This window comes from Xiphias gladius, chromosome 15 (assembly GCF_016859285.1).
Source record: "Xiphias gladius isolate SHS-SW01 ecotype Sanya breed wild chromosome 15, ASM1685928v1, whole genome shotgun sequence".
Lineage (NCBI taxonomy): Eukaryota > Metazoa > Chordata > Actinopteri > Istiophoriformes > Xiphiidae > Xiphias > Xiphias gladius.
This window is the reverse complement of record NC_053414.1, coordinates 3,278,077-3,296,901: the sequence shown is the minus strand read 5'-3', so window position 1 is coordinate 3,296,901 and position 18,825 is coordinate 3,278,077. Positions and strand designations below refer to the sequence as shown.

The following is an 18,825-nucleotide window of genomic DNA, read 5'->3' as shown; positions in this document are numbered from 1 at the left end:
GAAGTAAAATCTCTTTGGTAATCATCTGACTTTTCATCCAGCACCCAGTGGCCTTGGAAAACGTATCTGCGAGTTAGCATTGCCTTTGTGACTGTTAACTTCTCTGAGCTTCTCTGTTTCATCACTCCTTTTTGTATTTAAAAAAGGAGTGATGAAAGTACTCAATGGGATTTCTCACTATACTGACAATACTTTCATTGTTGTGAAAAGAAAACAGATTTTTTTTTGGGTTTGTAGATGGAGCCAGCTCAGAGACAGAATGAGGGCAAAAAAGAGAAGAATGACTAAGGACAGAAGGGGCTGAATGCACAAGTACCTGCACTTTCACGTCTTTAGAAACCATGAAAGTCAATTTACTGGACCCTCTGGAACACCAGCGGTCGGTTTAGAGTCATGTCAGTGAGGCATTTTATCTGTTTTCCACGACAACAAAGTGATAGACTTGATCCCAACGCCCTTTTTTCCTCGTCTTTATTTACTGGTGCATCAGCAGTATCTGCTGTGTTGGGGTTTTCTTTGTTTGTTTGTTTTTTTTAGCTCTTTCTCACTGAAGCTTCATTTCTCCTTCAGCAACAGCCGACAAAATCTGCATGCTAATGACGCTGCAGTAAGACTGTGCTCCGTGAGCGCTGTTCATCAAAGCCCGACATAAAGGTCGAAGCAGGCAGCTCATTTTTCAGATCAGGCCGAGTGGAACGAGGTGAAGACAGCGATGAGACGAGGGCTGACGACAGCGGTAGAGGAACCAGAGAAAACCAGCTCAGAAGGTTCAAATCCTCCACAGCGAACTGTGGAAGGAGCTCAGCAGCCGCCGCCGCCGAGCCTTTGAGCAAGTCATCACTCGTTACCACCTTCACAGGATAAATACAGGCTGGAAAACGCAGAACTGTGCCTCCGTGCAGGTTGGCGGGCTGTGAGAGGCGATCTGGCTCTGGGCCTGACAGCAGATACCCTGCTGGAGTAACAGATGGCCCAATGCATCATGGGAGTTATGTCCACAAATATCTGTTATGGTCTTAAATAGCACAGAAAGCTGCCATAAAGGTGAGGAAGGCAGGTTTTTGTTTTTAACGTGACTGTGGGCTGAGTGCATCACATCACATACTGGTTTACCAATCAGCAAAATCTGTTAAAGGACCTTACCTGTGTCTTTTGCATTTTGACAATTTTAAACAAATCATGGATACATGGATTTTGCTGCCAACTATTTTTTAAGCGTACTGTGAGCTGTATAGCAGATGATTCCGTTCTCTCCTTCAATCAGGCACCAGCATGAACTATTCCTTCACATCAGTCATTAACTTGGTCAAAAGCTCGACTGTCACTGGGTTTGGCTTCTGATTTTCAGACAGACAAACACAACAGCTGTTCCTGAAATATCAAAGTTCCCCCAAACTTTACATCAGAGTCGTTTTCTCAATAAATCTGATGTGAGAACGTGTTACTTTTAATTGTTGTTAACAAGGTTTGGGAGTTTGGAGAGATGTCGTGTTCATCCAGGTGTTGGAAATGCTGCAACAGCCATTTGCCTAACACAGGGCAAAGGAATAAATGGATTACTATAGGAACCCTGGATGCTTGATATAAACACTCCCATATTTTTATGGTGTATCTGCTCTGTCTTTGTAGATGTTCCTCACCGTGTACCTCAGCAACAATGACCAGCTCTTCAGCGAGGTTCCCATCACGCCGGAGACGCTGTGCAGAGATGTGGTGGAGCTCTGCAAGGAGCCCGGTGAGGGCGATTGCTACCTGGCCGAGATGTGGAGAGGCTCAGGTGAACTTCCAAAAATTTTTTATTTATTTTGCATGTGCTAGAAGTGTCCAATCAGTGAGGTCCAAAAGTGGTGTTTGGTGACAAAGTCTGGCTCACAGTCTGTGAGCCGGTTCATCCCAAAGGTGTTGGATTGGGTTGAGGTCAGGGCTCTGTACAGCCAGGTCTTTATGGACCTGGCTTTGTGAAAGGGGGGAATTTTCATGTTGGAACTGGAAAGGGACAAACACAAACTGTTGACAGAAAGTTGGAGGCACGCTATTTAAAATACTTTTTAAAATATCATTGTATGCTGGAGTATTAAAATTTTCCTTAGCTGTAACAAAGGATCCCAAACAAGAAAAAAAACAGACCCGGGTGTCCACATACTTTTGGCATGTAGTGTAATTATAGCATCGTTTGGTTATCAGATTTTCCGTATGCAAAAGAGTGTGTTGTGTTTTCTAACCAACCAGAACGTGTCGTTGGAGAAGGGGAGCAGATGATGGACGTGTTGCAGCGATGGGGGCAGCATAGGGGGGAGGTCCGTTACCTCCTGCACCATCAGAGAGCTCCGGGACGAGAGTCGGGTAAGACAAACACTCATGGTCCAAAGAAATCTGCCCACCACTGCAGATTGTTTGACCCCCGGGGTCAAGCAAGTCGTGTTTGAGCAAACACAGCCGTTGGTGTGTGTTGATGGGTGGAAAAGCCAGTGAGGGACAGTGTCCTTGGCTTTTCCAGTAAACAGCCCTAGCCAAAAATAGGGCTTGTTGTAAAGAGAAAAAGGAATGGTGTTGTCGGAGCTGTCAGGTGGAACAGGGACACCGGCCACTGGCGCCTTCTTCCCGATCACCTCTAACAAAGTCAAAGCGCAGGGGCACAGTACTCCTGTTGGCTTCTCTCCTTTGGCTGCCAGTAGAGTTCAGAATTCAGTAGAAAATGTTGGTGATTACTTGTCTGGCTCTGCTTGGTGAAGCCCCGTGTCCATGTACTAGCTCAGATCAGCTCACCGGTGTCCACGCGATGTTCTGAGAGCTTGACCTAAGATGAAGGGAGACCGAGTATTTGCTGTCGTTCCCTAAACTTTGAAATAGTTTACCTCTTAGTTCAACCGAAACTTTAAACGCACCTGCATTCCCTCACTTTTTTAAACTGATGTTTGCCCTTTTGTAAAATTGATTTGCTTTATTTGATTGGCTTTTGTATATTTTGTTGTCACTATCATACTTTTCTTGATGTTTCAATGTGAATCACTTTCTAACTTCTGTTTTGAAAAGTGCTATATAAATAACCTTTGCAATGTCGTGGCCAGAAATCATATCTGTGATCGCCTTCACTGACCCAGTGAAAAACAAAAATGTCGTGTGGTTTGATCTCAGCTCTAGAGAAATGTTCGGGAGGAAAGACCCCTTCCATTATGTTCTGTCAGCTACAAGTTAAACAGGATAACATGCTGCGGTGAGAAGTAGCTCCAAAAAGAAAATGCATTTAAGCTGCAATTTATAGCAAACGTTAAAGGTGAATCTGTCCAGCACTTTCATCACCTCCGCAGCTACAGAGATTTGATACCACACTTCTTTTGTTTTGCAGTCAGCTGCAAAACTTGGTGACATTCGATTTAGCTGAAGTTGTAGCTTAGAAACCGCAAACTAATCTTAATTAGTATCAAAAGGGCTCGTCAGGAGTGGGATCATCACACAAAGGAACATGACAAACTTGTACAAACAGCAAAATGTGCAGAGGCGACAAACATTGTTGGAAGTGAATCTCCCTCCAGACAGACTGTAAAACCCGTCTGGTTCAACTGTGACTGATGTGGAAGTCAGATCACTGAGAACAGTGAGAACAGAGTAGAGATACTTTCAGTCGAGTATTCCCAGTAATCCGGTGGTTTATGTGCATGTCGAGGTACCGGCCGCACAGTGTGCAGATCAGTGCAGGATCTGCTGTAAAATAACAGCGGAGCTTCACTGTGTAACCACAGTAGATGAGAAACTGTCGGCCTACGACTGAAGGGAGTCGGGTGTGCAGCTGATGGACTCCGGGTGGATTGTGATTTGGTTTTTCTGTCCTAAAAAACTAGAAAATCCCCTCTGAGGTTTTCCTGAGCCGATTGTTTGATTGTTGCTCCATCAGAACATTTTCAACCTGGATGGTCACAAAGTTCTGAACCAAATTTCACAACGATCCATCTAATCCTTGTTGTGATATTAAAGTCTGGGCCAGAGTTTAGGGTTGACAGACTGACATTACCATCCATTGAGCCACGTCACTAGCTCGGCTAGAAATGTGAAATCAGCATCAATATTAATGTTTATCTTTTTTTTTGTGTGTGTGTGTGTCCAGGTGGAACCAGAGCTGCAGATCAGATGACGAAGAGGAACCAGGGGAAAGCTTCTGCGGAGAGATGTCTGGAGAACGGGGTGAGAGACTTTTACTCAGAGTCAGATAAGAAGATAGATATCAGCTTCTGTGTGTCCGCCACAGATAGAGGTCCAGGATGTGTTTAGCCTAGCTTAGCACACAGATTGGATGCAAGGGGAAACTGCTAGCCTAGCTCCATGAAAAGAGGAAAAGAATCTACCTTCTAGCACCTCAGAGTCTGTTTGGTTTACACGTTGTATCTTGTTTATTGAACAGCTGTAGCAATAGAAATGTTAAAAAAAGAGACTTTAGCAGCAGTTGGAGGATGGACATGTTCACTGCAGACCTACAACAATGAGGTGAAACAACTTTACAAACACCAGACTCTGTCGTCTGTGCTGTAATTTAAAGGTGCAGAAAGTTCTGTGTCGCAGCTTAAAGTCCTGCGTTGGTGTGAAGGCTGCACTGTATGATGTGTCTCTGACGGTTTTGACCATGTGAAGGTGAACTCTGTGTGTGTGTGTGTGTGTGCGTCGCAGGTCTCAGCTCCTCGTCTGGAAGTGACGCTGAGCGAGCTGCAGGACCTGGCAACCCGACAGCAGCAGCAGATCAACGCCCAGCAGCAGCTCCTGGCCTCCAAGGTACAACACGCCCAACACGCGGGTGCCAATGCTACTACTGACAGTGCTGTTACTGGTACTGCCAATAATACCACAACTGTCATATTCCAGACCTAAGAATTCACAAACCCGGCAAATTCAGCTACTACTGCTTTTCCTGCTGCTTTCTGCAAACACTTTCTCTGCTGTGTCTACCTCCATACCGGCATTTTCTTATGGCTACTGCTGTTTCTAGTACTGCCGCCACCAATTGGTGAGACTAAATTACCTGTGGGTCCTTAGTGACCTCCTTCGTTCTCTTGGTTACTTGTGGACTAGTGTAAACCCTGAACACCTCAGCGTGCTTTAACCAAAGTCCTCACTGGATCGTCTAACGGCGTCTGAAACCTCCTCCGCCCACACCTCCGAAATAGGAAGTGGGCTCAGACAGTTTTTTCTTTTCAAACTCTCTTAAACGGACAATTCAACAGTCGTGCCCATTTTACACGTGGATTATCCGGCTGTGTGGAGGTGTGAACGTGGGCAGAGTTTGAGCTTCTCTCTCACGCTCTCTTTTTTCATTCTTCACACAACTACTTTTCATGTGAACGACGAAGTGCAACGCCATCAACGTCCTCGAGGGGAAACCGAAACTCTGCACCGTTACCCATATTTCTACCATTTATCGTCTCACCCAGCTCTGGGATGGCAGCCCTGTTGCCCCCCACCATTTGGAACCGTTAAAAACGTTTTTGCCTTCAGGCATGAGCAGAGGACACTTTGTAGGAATGATTTAGTTTTAAGCGGGAGTTTAGTGCCTTGCTCTGCAGGCTACACCTTGACATCCATTAAGCCAATTCAGATGCATTAACTGACTGACTGTGTGTGTGTGTGTGCTGGGTGTTGCAGGAGCAGCGGCTGCGGTACCTGAAGCTTCAGGACCATCGGCAGCAGCAGCAGCAGCAGCAGCAGGAGGCGTCTGAACAGGAGCGACTGCGGCAGCTCAGAGAGAACGCACACAACCAGGAGGCCAAGCTGAGGCGGGTCCGGGCCCTCAGGGGCCAGGTGGAGCAGAAACGCCTCAGCAACAGTAAACTAGGTCAGGGTGCGGGAGGTCTGGGTGTGTGGTTGTTTGGGCGGACAGATTTTGTAACAACATTTTGCCGTGTTTTCATGTTTATATTGTGGCTTCAGCTAAGAGGAGAATCCTGCGGACTGTAGAAAAAAGCATGGATGTAGTGTCTCAGGCTTCAGTAGGGATGATACGAAATCTGGATGATAGGTTTTCCACTCAGTGTTAACGTTGTCAGTTACTGCCCAAAGCCATAAAATCCTAATTTAGTGGAAAAGGGACTCAGGATCTCAGGGCTTGGTATTGACCCTCAGTACTTAGCAAAACGTGTCCGTATTACGTATCGCGTATCAAAATGTATTAAGTATCCAAATTCAGCATTAAATGCTTTCTTGTGTGGCTGATTGTGTGAAGACAACGTTAAACACTGACACATTGAGACGTTTGGCATATTAAGTTGAATGAAGAAAACTCTTTGTCAAAAAGTTGTGGTATCGGCACTGAGACGTTGGAATCGTACCGACGTAACATTTCAAATGTTTAAGTCATTTCAACAATTTCAAAAATCTCACCAAGGCTCATTATAAGACGGGAAATTAGTAACAGAGGCTCCGACGTCTTAGGGTTAGGGTTATGTCTTTTTATTTCTAAAAAGAAGTTTGGGGTTTTCCATTCACTTCAATACCGTCAGACTTCTCTTTGAGCAGCATCTAGAGGCCGTTAGAGGAACTGCAGTTTGGGACACATTGGGCCATATTTAGTGAGGTTTTCGAGCCGGTGTTTGAGGCGCAGAAGTGACTCATTCAGCCTAAGAAACATCCAGTTTGTATGAAAAAGGCACATCAGACAAGAGCCACACTATTCATGTCATTTGTGTACGTTTGCAAGATGCATCTCTCTCCTTAATGCAAATGCATTTAAGGAACGTTCACGCAAGTATTAGTTGGAGGCATGTTAACTGTTTATGTATGTAATTTGTGACTTTGTGACTTGGTTTTATGTGCAAAAGTCCCTGCCTCTGAAAAGTAGGTTCGCACATAGCGCAAGCGGGTTTTACATTCGCCACAAGGAAGGTTGTGGTGGGGAAAAATGTGACTTATTCTGTGAATTATTCCACAGAAATCTCAGCGACATTGGACATAGAGTATCGTTCCACAAAAATATTCAGAGAACTGCACCATATAAGTCATCTAAAATGAAATAAACTGAAAACTGATTCGGTAATAAGCTGAACGTTGTGGCTGCAAATGATGGGAAAATAAAAATGGCGCAGCGCGCCTTAGCTAGCAAGCAAACTATATTTAAACTGTAGTTACTATAGTCATAGAAGGGGGGCAACAGGGACAGTGAAGAGATAAGAAGATGATAAAGACAAGCAGAATGAAGTGCACAACCCACAAAATAAAAAGCATAAAATCAGGAGAAAGCCAAAGGAAAATGAAATTTACAATGCTTTTAAGAGATGTGCACTAATTTGGCTTTGGCTTCAACACTCAGCTGTGATAGTTGGCTCAAAACTTCTGAGTAATGACGAGAGTTAGCACATGCAGTCTGGAATCAAACAGCAAACTGTCACCTTAGTAGCAGCAGGACATATGCAGTGTCCGTCCAGTCAACAGTGACCATTCCACAGCCACGTGTGTTGTCAGAGCAGATGGATGGAAACTGTCCATCGGACAACATGGACCGGATCAGATTAGATCCCATTAGATCAGATAGATTTGACCGTGACTCTGGGTCATCATTATGGAAATTACAGGATTTACAATAAGCTGCTTGTCTATCCAGATGTAACTATTTCACCCTTTCCATTCACATCTGCCCAGCTGCATACGTGCGTTTGAGCAGGGTTTGTCTTCAGCGTGTGGCCTCAGCTTCGTAATCTTTCTTATGTTTTGATCAGATAGTTGCTCGTTTAAATCATTATTTTTGCCCCTTTTTAGGCTGATAAAAATAGCTGCTTAACGTTAAGTCATTTGCTTTATTTAAATGGGTTTTATATTTTCCAGCTAATTTCCTGGAAACTTCCTAGTTTCTAGGAAAAAATAGAAAAGTAAATTGCTACGTAATTTTGCTTCTCTTCAGTTAATGAAATAAAAAGTTTTGTAGGAAAACATTCCTCAAAATAAGGTACCAAAAAGTATGGTATTGGTATCGGCACTGAAACTGGGGTATCGCATTAAAGTATTGATATTTGCCTGTGTTCTCGTGTCTGTGTGTCAGTTGAGGAGATCGAGCAGATGAACAGTCTGTTCCAGCAGAAGCAGACGGAGCTGCTGGTGGCTGTGGCGAGGGTGGAGGAGCTGAGCGGCCAGCTGGAGGTGCTGAGGGGCAACAGGCTGGAGCCTCCGTTTCCCCTTCCTCCGCCTCCCCCTCACCACCACAACACCTCCTCCACAGCCGAGCTGGACCACCTCTATAAAGAGCTGCAGGTCAGATCTCAGTTCGGGCCATCCAGTTGCCACAACCACTGCTAATGTTAAAATGTGATACTAAATCCTAGGTTTACTGACCAGCGTTAACCACAGGTTGAGAATTTACTTGTGGTGGTGGGCGGTCAGCGTGTGACCGATGTGCATACAGAGACTCAGTTTATAGGTTTAGAGGGGGGAGAGTGTAAACCAGTGTAGCCTCACACGCAGGCTATCAGTAGACACTAGCCAAGCGGCTGTGCACAGGGAAGCCTCTAGTCCCCACTCAGTTACTGCAGCGCTGCACCTCAGACAGTTGAGTGGACAAAAACGGGTTCATTTGAAAAGAGCGAAATTAGGTGTTCTAATGTGAGATTTACCTCAGTTCAAATATGTGACTTAATCTACCTGGGCGGGTCTTCATCGACCTGGACGGGTCTTAATCGACCTGGGTGGGTCAACCACGTAGAGCCTGTGTAGGGGAAACGCTGCTTGCTGTTGATTTCCTGGAGCTTTTAGTCGTACACATTAAACATGATGTGTACATGTTGTGCAACCAGGGTTGATGCAGCAACAATCCGATTCATTTTTCACATACGCAGTATCAGATGCTTTGTATGTGAAACTCTCCTGATTAAATCATCAGCAGTAAAATCAATTTTTAAAAAAGTGCTAAAAGAAATCTGCACCATCGGTTCAGTACAAGACTGTGTCCAAATGAACCTCTGCATATAATGTAGTTTACATGAGCTTCACCTTGAGCAAATAAAACAGTGAAATGCTGCTTCCCAGTAATGTATTTGTAATACTTCCATATTTTTACTACACTGTAGTATTGCTACAATACTTCCTCCACCACAAGAAGAAATAATCTGGCAAAATACATGTTAGTTGTGCAGTTATTAATCAGAAAAAGAGAAATTATGGAGATAACAATAACCTCACTGGGCAACGTCAAAGAACCTCAGTTTTGTAAATTGGAGCGAGAAACCTATTGATGACAAAGGATCTTTGGTCTCGTTTGCAAAAATGACATTCACAATGTTGAAATCACGCTCACTGGCTTATGTGGGTTTTGCAGTATTACCTGCTTCTTCCTTCCTCACCTGTTTTTCACTTCCACTGGCCTGACACCTTCCTCCCTCCCAGCTGAGGAACAAGCTGAACCAGGATCAGAGCGCCAGGCTGCAGCAGCAGAGAGACAGCCTGAACAAGAGGAACCTGGAGGTGGCAGCGATGGACCGACGGCTGGCCGAGCTCCGGCAGCGGCTCTGGAAGAAGAAGGCCGCCCTGCAGCAGAAGGAGAACCTGCCAGTGAGTGCACACAAGCAGAAGAAATCTATTATTTTGTTAATATTTATTTTCTACAGGGATTTAGTCGATATTTCATGAAATCGAAGTTAGCGTTCTACCACCATCAAGTTTTTCCCTTTTGTGCTGAGCAGTTCTGGTTCGAGCACTGGTCTGTTGAAGTCTTAATTTAATGAGTCCTGTTTTTTAGAATGGATTAGACAAAAACTAGCTTCTATCTCCAGACGTTATCCTCAACACAAGCAAAAAGGCTGCAGCAGTCGAATATTTCGGTTCCCTCCAGGTGGCCTCGGACGTCTTGGCCCCTCAGCATGGCGTGGGCTCCAGGGTGGCAGCAGTGGGGCCGTACATCCAGTCGTCCTCCACAGCCAGCTCTCAGGGGCCTCCGGTGCCGGCCCGCCCAGAGGTTCCGGTGAAGCCAGCGTACCCAGACGGCACAGCCACCCTGCCTATGCTTGACTCGTCCCTGAAGCCGCCTCCCAGACCAGTCAAACCAGCCTCAGGTACTGTACATTAAGTTACAAGTAAGAGTTCACATAGAGAGGAAAAAGGAGTATATTTATCTTTAAAAAGTAATTTAGTTCATCTCAATCAAATTGTTTTTGATTCTCCGTCCACCGTCCAAGCATCATTTGGACTAATGTGTCTAGAACTAATACTTACGGCGTATTGGATGTAAGTTTTCCTGCTCTTCGCAGGTTTCAACGCCTCAATAATAACCAAACTCTCTGACTGGAGCAACTCATCATCTGAATCCAGTGGAGGTCACAGCCACGCCTCCACCCTGCCTCGCATGTCCAGCCTCAGCTGCCGCAACTCAGGTCAGTTAGGACGCCAGTTCTAGTGTCCAAAATATGTTGTTTTTGGTAACTTTAGGCTCAACTACTTTTCAGTCCGTGTTGTTAAGAGAGAACTTTTCTTTGCCTTTATCATTATTATAATTTTTTTTTTTAAGTGGTTAAATTTTCACTTGGCTACACAAAAATAAACAAGTACAGGCTGTTTTAAGGGTCTCGCTGTTGGACATGCCCCATTTGAGGACTGGCTGCCAGAAAACAACGTATTCATGAGTGATTATATTTTAAAAAACTCAAACCAAAAAGAGAAGGACTGAAGCAACTTTCTGTCTGGTAGACGGAAAGTCTGCCGGTTACGTTTACAAAAACCCCCACGGAATAGAAGACGCTGGTGTTATGATGCTGATTTTCTCTCCTGTAGGTGGTGAGACCCTCACAGACCAGAAGGGCCTGTCTGGGTCTGACATACCGCCCCCTGTCCACTCATGGACCAGTCACACCACTGAAAACCTGCTCAGGGACAATCAGGTACCACTGCACTCTGTGAGAGTGTTGGATTATAGAGAGCCAGCAACTCCCTGTTAGGTACTAACAATCAAAATTGACACGAATGATAAATGCAATCATTGCCTGAGCATTGTTTTTGAAATTTGGAATCCTGTGGTCTTTCAAAATTAAAGTTTTGAATGGTTCAAATCAAGAGCAAGAACAATCGACAATGAACAGTCAGAATAAGCACAATAAGACCCATAAAAAATGTTGTCAGACAGCGACCATCAAGCCTTGCATAGCTGTACAGCTTTCAGAGATCTAAAATACATGAAATCAACTCTCGACTCGACTTGGACTTGGTCAGATACAGCCCATAACGGACACAGACGTGGTTCTGTTTACGCTACGGTGGGTGTCTGCACACACAGATGTTTAGTATTCATTTGCAGTCATAACATTTGGGCTGTACCCACAGAAATGGGCAGGTGACAAAAAAAAACCGTTGAGCTCTTATTTTTGTAAATATAAAATTTTGTAAATATTGTGAGCCTACATTACATTTCAGTTCATCGTTTTAATAAAAAAAAAACAAACAGATTGCTACCTTTTCTGTGTGAAACAGTAGGTCTGGGTATCTGTATAAGTACATTTTTCATCTCAGCTGAGTATAATTCTTTTTATTTCCACGTTCATTTCGTATTTCACCTTAAGGCCTCAGGTAAAGGTCTGTCCAAGATGGCGGTGCCACCTCCAGTTCCCAGTAAGCCCAAACCGTTCTCCTCGTCTGGCCCACCAACCTTCTCCAAGCCCCCCTACAGCACTGGGACCTTCCCTGGTAAGGTGCGGCCGGTCGGGGGCCACCTCAGGGCTCCCGGAGTCCTCTCCAGCCACAGCAACACGCTGCCTCTGCCCAACAAGCAGGAGGGTCCTCCGGCTGCCGCCGTCCGACCGTACACCCCCGACCTCTCAGATGGCCCCACCCCTGTGCTGCAGAAGCCTCAGACTCTGGCGGCTTCGTCCATCTACTCCATGTACACCCAGCAGGCCACTCCAGGGAAGGGCTACCAGTTGAGCGGCCACGGCACACTGCCCCGCAGTCAGCCCCGAGGTGATGGACTAACACGGCTACAGTTACTACTTGACTAGACTTTTGTGTGTTGTAAATCACAGATAGAGGTTGTTGTTGGGAGATGTCATGTTTTTCACATTAGAAACTGCTCCTAATGAAGCAGATGTTGATTTTGTTGGCATTGCCTCTAATGTCCGTGTCTGCCTCGTCACAGTGTATGGGAAACCAATCCTCCCGGCCAGTGGGGGGCAGCAGTCTGTCACCTCAGACAACACTGCTGTGAATTCTGGGTCCTGTGCGTCTGACGGCAGTGAGGCTGACAACAGTTGCATGGGTAATGGCGAAGGTGTCAGTGGAGACGCGGCAGAACGTGCCACCCCTCGACCACTCAGCCCGACCAAGCTCCTCCCCTTCCTGTCCAACCCTCACAGGAACCCCAGCGATGCCGACCTGGAGGCCCTGCGCCGCCGGCTGCACCACGCCCCCCGGCCCCTGAAGAAACGCAGCTCCATCACAGAGCCCGAGGGCCCGGCTGGACCCAACATCCAGAAGCTGCTCTACCAAAAGACCACTCTGGCTGCCATGGAAACCATCCCCATGGAGACAGTCAGTCCAGCAGACACTTACGTTCAGCCTGCGGTTCATGAAGAGGGGATGGGCGGACTGGATGTAACATCAAGGGGCGACGACAACACCAGATCTGGCTTCAACCAGCTGCTCGCTGATAGCCCAGAGGGCTGCCTGACCCCGCCCCCCCTGCCCCCTCGCTCCCCCATCCCCGACCCCGCCTCCAGCCGCTCCCTGCGCCCCCCTCTTGAGGACAGAGAGGAGGAGGAGGTGTGTCCATCTGTCTTAGTCCACCAGGACCACTTTCCAGACGAGTTCCCCCCTTACCCGCCTCCGCCGTATCCCAGCTGTGGGGAGGTGGAGCAGGGAGATGATGCCCTCGACCTGCAGCCGCCAGAAGTCACAGGACAGGTCACAGTGCCACCGGTGAGTGTTATAACATAACAAGGTATAAGTGATTCTGACTGATACTTGGCCTATTAGAGGGATAGGTCACCTCAATGATTAAAAAAAAACCTTTCTTATTTCTTCACTCTCTTTCTGTTCTTTCTCTCAGGGTAAGAGGTCAATCCTCCGTAAAGCCGACTCAGAGCGCATCAACCACAGCATGCGGGTCAAATTCAACCCCCTGGCCCTGCTGCTGGACTCGTCTCTGGAGGGCGAGTATGACCTCGTCCAGAGGGTCATCTACGACGTGAGTTCTGCCGCTGTCTGGTCTTACTCTGGATCCATCAGGGAGACAGTCGCTCCAATTTGACACAACTCAGGGACACTAGCAAATCTACTTGAATGATCACAAGTGCAGAAAGTGTGGGAATATTTAAGTGATCTCTAACAGCCTTACATCTCAGATTTGATCAAAAATGCTTTTGTCAAACGCTACATCTCTCGAAGAGCAGATAGTGGATGCTATGAGAGGTATGAACTGCTGGTTTTTGGCTGCTCATTAATACTGGATTTAAACGTGCTGTTAACTTAGTCAGGTTGTGTTTTTCACCTTTCGAAATCTGCTCCTATATTTAGTTGGATTTTTAGCGTTAGCTAACAGAGAATATTTGGAATGTTTTGAGCTTGAAAATGTTCATCTTAAAAGCTACTAAATGTTGGCACGACATGGTTGAAATCGGCAGCTCAACTACAGATGCCTGTATGTCTGCAGGTGGACGACCCCAGCATGCCGAATGACGAGGGCATTACGGCGCTGCACAACGCCGTCTGCGCTGGCCACGCTGAGATTGTCAAATTTCTGGTTCAGTTTGGCGTCAACGTCAATGCTGCTGACAGCGACGGCTGGTGAGTCTCAACCGGAACAACATCACGTTCCAAACCTGCCAACGTCACTTTCAGTCGATACAGAGGCTTTGGTAGTGGTTGGTAGGAGCAGTTTACGTGACATGTCGATCCAAGAGATATGTTGGTTTAAGATCGGTCTAGTAGAATACCAGACCTATCTGGATCACTGAACTAAACTAAGATGTGGCTAGAACTATGCCAGTCAGTTTGAACAACTCTTTAAAAAACTTTTTTCCTCCCCTCGTCTTCAGGACTCCCCTTCACTGCGCTGCCTCTTGTAACAACGTTCAGGTCTGTAAGTTCCTGGTGGAGTCAGGGGCGGCCGTGTTTGCCACCACCTACAGTGACATGCAAACAGCTGCCGACAAATGTGAAGAGATGGAGGACGGCTATGCCCAGTGCTCCCAGTTCCTCTATGGTGAGGCAAAACACGCAACGTGTTGCATTGTAGGATCTTCATGCTTATGTAACATGTTAACAGAAAACAGAACTAAATGACGCTGGGGTGGTCCATAGTGGGGTTTTGAATTTTGGATCCTTCAGTAAGTTCTCAGGTGTCAACTGAGGGGATATTGGAGGTCCTTGAGGGAATTCAGCCAGACTACGATCCAGAGTCCATGAGGAGTTTTTGTTGGTTATAAAGGGAATTTTGGAAGACGGGAATTATTTGGAAGACGGGAATAATTAAAGAGATTCAGTGATTCCTTAAGGAGATTTTGTGGACCTCCGAGGGATTTCTACAGCAACGTGGGGAAGTTTTAGAGATGTTTTAGGTTGTAGCACGAGGCCTTGAGTGGAATTTTGGGGTTTTTAGGTAGATTCAAGGAGTTAAAGCTCATTGGTTCCATGAGTGAGGAGAAGAAATTTTGGATGACTTTGAAGAGGTTCCAGAGTCCTTTAGGACGTTTCCCTGGCTTATGAGGACGTTCTAGATGTTTTTAGGAGGTTTGATGGTTTCCTAAGGGTATTCTGGTAGCCTTTGAGAGGGACTCGTAGGGCAATGTAAGGATTTTTCAAGTATCTATAAGGTGGCCCCATATGGACTTGAGTCAATTTCGGAGGTTATATCAGTCCTGCTAAGAAACAGATGAAAATCTAGAGAAGGAATTTTGGAAGAATTTTTCCAGAGTCCTTTAGGAAGTTTCACAGGTTTGTGACGAGGTGTTTGAGAGACTCCATGATTCCCTGGGGAGATTTTGGGAACCTTTTGAAAGAGTTCTAAAGCAACAAGTGAGATTTTAGGGATGTTTCAAAGGTAGATCTTTAAGGCCTGAGAAGATTATGGGAGTTGTAATGTAGGTCTGAGGAGTTCGAGGAGGTTCCATTGGTTCTATGAGGGAAAGAAAAGATTTTTGAAGACTTTAAGGGAGTCATAGAGCCCATTTGGTGGTGTGAGAGGAGATTTCAGTTTTTTGGGAGGTTCCATGATACTGAGGGGATTTTGGTGAATGTCTGAGGAAATTAAAGGGTGCATGTTGAAGTTTTGGGGAGGTTTGAGGTGGTTAAATGGATTTTAGGAGTTTGTAAGAAGTTTCAATGAGATAAAGGAGATTTATTCCATTCTATGAGGTAAGAAAGGGAATTTCAAAAGACTTTAAAGAGTTAGAGAGTCCTCCTAGGAAGCGCCCTGGATCTGTGGAGAGGATTCAGAGGCTTTTTGGAAACCTTTGAGGGAGTTCTTTGGTAACATGACAAGGTTTCAACAATGTTTAGTGGTTGTGTTGATTCTACAGTGGTCCATATGAAGGTTTGAAGGGTCTGCAAATGTGTTTCATTTTCAGGAGAGAGTTTTAGGGGCTATTTAAGTTTTTCAGGATCTTTGACAAAGAGTCTGTGATCTTGAGGAAGTTTTTCGGTATCCTTAAGGATCTGTCACAAGTTCTGAATAGGAGTTTTGGCAGATTTGAGGTTCCATGGGCCTAAAGCAGGTTCAATGGGTCATTCTAGAGGCTCTTTTGTTCCGAAGTAGGTTATTGGTTCATGTGGACGTCCCTGGGGGTGTTTTTTATGGTTCTTCACAGAGATTCAGAAGTCACAAGAATGTTCCAGGCTAACTTAAAGAGTTAAGTTGTCTATGTAGGTTGTGAGAACTCCACAGCAAAGAGGGTTATTTGAGGGGTTGAAGGGAAATCTAGCAAAATAAGGGATGCTTAGTGTCCCTAAAAGTGAATTCACTCAGGTTATTCAAATAGGAATAAGGATCTAATCACAGATTTTTTCCTCCCCCATTAGAGTTTAGACAATGGTGATCTCCTGGAGTTCTCGATCAGATTTCAGGTTCCCTTATTGTTGTTTGTGGTCAATGATGATGTTACATGGGTTCTACTTGGGATTTTAAGAAACAGTGAGTCAGTTCCAGGGGTCATTTAAGAGTTCCAGGGTTCCCAAGGAGGTAATGGGGCTAAATACAGAGATAACTGAGTGCTTCAGGGTCCTTCAGGAGGTTTCAAGGGTGTAACTTTGCCACACTGTTTGTTACAATTACACATTGGATAGATGATCCAGTTTTTAAATGGTTCTTCCCCCCTCCTGGTAGGCGTTCAGGAGAAGATGGGCGTAATGAACCGCGGCGTGGTGTACGCCCTGTGGGACTATGAGCCTCAGAGCAACGACGAGCTCGGCTTCAGCGAGGGCGACTGCATGACAGTGCTGAGACGGGAGGTCGAGGTGGAGACGGAGTGGTGGTGGGCAAGATGTGGCGACCGCGAGGGCTACATCCCCCGCAACCTGCTGGGGGTAAACTGACTAAGTTTTTCTTTGAACAGCTCATAGAGCTGTTGACAGATTGTAGAACATCGAAATTCCACTGCAAAATCAGTTCATTTCCATTGAATCCCCTTGATTGGTGGACTCACTTGCAGGGGCAAAGTAAATCAACACAAACTTTTTGTGGGAAGTTCAACGTTGGTGAACTTTGACACATGAATCTCAGCCCCTGACCAATGGCAAACAGTCTTGACAGAGCTGAATTCTCGAGGACCAGAGATTAATAGGAATGACTTGAATTTGCACCAGTTGTCTCCACTATCCTTGTAATTATTACCAAGTTACATAGTTTTCTCTAGGAACCCTCTGAAAAAACTAGTTAGATACCAATTCCTTTCCAGGAAATGATTTGGAAACTGTGGGACCCTAAAATAAAGCATTAAATTGCTAGTGTCAGTCTGCTGTCACCTCCAGTCCCTAAAGCTCATCTCTTTTAATCAGGTTTAAAAGCAGCTCTGGGAATCTGTTACTTAACATTCTTATGTAAGAAGTTTCAGTGTGTAATGTTATCTTTATGGTGTTTTAGTGAAAATCTCTGTCCCCCTTTATTTCCTAGCTGTATCTGAGGATCAAGCCGCGGCAGAGGAGCCTGGCTTAACCCAACGGCTGATGAATCCTTCAAAAGACCAAAATATTCCTGTGAGGGAGGAGCAGCAGACGAGTAAACCTCTGGACATGTTTAGCAGGGACATAAACCGTCTGGGTTGTTGTTTAAAAAGAAAGAGACAGGTGTTTTCTGGACTGCCATCGGACCTCTGTCTGGTTCTTCAACCTCAGCACAAAGAATGTCACAGTGTAACTGTGGGAGAACAGAGACAGGAGAAACAGTAGTTCATCTGCCTGCTGCGGTCAAATGAACATATTATTAGACCTTCGACTTTTGCCGATGAGTCATGTCGCTGATTTATCCTCCCTCCGACGGAGGAGCCGGGGAGCCTCACAAACAGAATGTGAAATTCTTTTGAGTTCGTCTTGTGATATTTCTTCTGTTCTTTTTTAGATTTTATTTTCACTTCATGGAATAGCGACAGCTGACGTAAAGACAAGAAACATGGGGCAAGAAAGGGGGGGGTACAATGTGCAACAAATGTCCCCAAGGCTGGAGCAGAACCTGGGACACTGCATTTGAACGACGAGGCCCCTATCTTTGGGTTTTCTGTCTTTGTTAAAGTATTTAAAGGTACAATCCTTCGTTTTTGTTTTTTACGGCATCCACCAAATATAGCTCCCAAATGTGGTATAATATTGGAATTATAACAAAACACAAATTTAGGCGGTGTGCCTCTAATGCATCTGAGTCAGTGCTGCGACGTTAAGGAGCCCCAGAAGTCCCAACATTTTTTTTTTTTTGTGTGTGTTCGCAAGAATGAGACGGCAATGTGTGCAAACAAACTAATAACTTGTAGGAACAAGATATAAACCTGCAAACAGGTAAGAGCTTGATAGTAACTTGTTGGAAGAGGATTAAAAAATACCTTCTGTGTCTTTTGGGGCTCCGCAGCGAAGAATAACTTGAAGCAGGGAATTTAATTTTATTAACTTATCTCTTTTAATAAATTGCACCCAGGTTTTGTTGGGCACTTTTTTGTTTTGCAGGTCTGATCAAATCCAGCTCAGCCCAGTGTGAACAGGCTGCCATTTGTTACTGTTCGTTTTCCAAATTTGTGTCATTAATGTCCCAGAGCCCATACAGCATGTGTGTGTTAAGGAAAAGCACTTGTTTTGAAAGAGCATGAAAGTTGTTGTTTTTTTGTTTTTTTTTAAATATAAAAGTTATTGTATTTAATTAAGTCATTTTTATTTACAAGTCTCTGTTCCGGTACAGCACAGAGTTTTTTTTGTCATTTTTTTAAAGATTAACAAGTAAAGTCAGAAACTTTTGACTTGTCATATTTTCACTCAGTTTCTTTAAAATCAGCATCGGCAGATATGTCGTATAGTGGTATATTAAATTCAGAGTTCCACATCGGCCTGAACTCATTAAAAACCCCAAAAAGCTGAAGTTCATTATTTTCCTAATCCTCTGGTAGATGATTACATTTTTCAACATAAAAGCCCGATCATCTTAAGTGCAAAGCTGCCCGTTAATCAAAGCATGCGTGGTGTGTTCGTTTCACTTTCGATGGAGCTAGGCTAGCAGTTTCCCCCCGCTCCCAGTCTTTGTGCTAAGCTAAGCTAAAGCTGTCTGTGCTGGAAGGGCAGAGATGAAACTGATATCCATCTTCATGCCTGACTCTGGGGAGAATGGAGAAAGGACCATTTTCCAAAATAAAATAAAAAATACCTCACACCTTCTTTCCTCCTTGTTCCACTTAAACATCCTGCAAA

The 18,825-nt window shown here is 45.1% G+C and overlaps 1 protein-coding gene across 1 annotated transcript in view; it reads left to right on the top strand.

The window, feature by feature from the left end:
- The window catches only part of LOC120799787 (apoptosis-stimulating of p53 protein 2-like), a 31,663-nt gene extending 12,945 nt beyond the window's left edge, over nucleotides 1–18,718 (top strand). Inside the window, exons 3-19 of the mRNA XM_040145155.1 lie at nucleotides 1,630–1,777; nucleotides 2,230–2,343; nucleotides 4,103–4,179; nucleotides 4,660–4,761; nucleotides 5,629–5,818; nucleotides 8,015–8,223; nucleotides 9,352–9,516; nucleotides 9,797–10,016; nucleotides 10,212–10,334; nucleotides 10,732–10,838; nucleotides 11,514–11,910; nucleotides 12,086–12,864; nucleotides 12,995–13,132; nucleotides 13,598–13,731; nucleotides 13,983–14,149; nucleotides 16,268–16,467; nucleotides 17,054–18,718. Of these exons, the coding sequence (XP_040001089.1) occupies nucleotides 1,630–1,777; nucleotides 2,230–2,343; nucleotides 4,103–4,179; nucleotides 4,660–4,761; nucleotides 5,629–5,818; nucleotides 8,015–8,223; nucleotides 9,352–9,516; nucleotides 9,797–10,016; nucleotides 10,212–10,334; nucleotides 10,732–10,838; nucleotides 11,514–11,910; nucleotides 12,086–12,864; nucleotides 12,995–13,132; nucleotides 13,598–13,731; nucleotides 13,983–14,149; nucleotides 16,268–16,467; nucleotides 17,054–17,095 (3,312 nt within the window). The 3' untranslated portion in view covers nucleotides 17,096–18,718. The remainder of the gene's footprint in view (nucleotides 1–1,629; nucleotides 1,778–2,229; nucleotides 2,344–4,102; nucleotides 4,180–4,659; nucleotides 4,762–5,628; nucleotides 5,819–8,014; nucleotides 8,224–9,351; nucleotides 9,517–9,796; nucleotides 10,017–10,211; nucleotides 10,335–10,731; nucleotides 10,839–11,513; nucleotides 11,911–12,085; nucleotides 12,865–12,994; nucleotides 13,133–13,597; nucleotides 13,732–13,982; nucleotides 14,150–16,267; nucleotides 16,468–17,053) is intronic.
- Nucleotides 18,719–18,825: the final 107 nt, after the last annotated feature.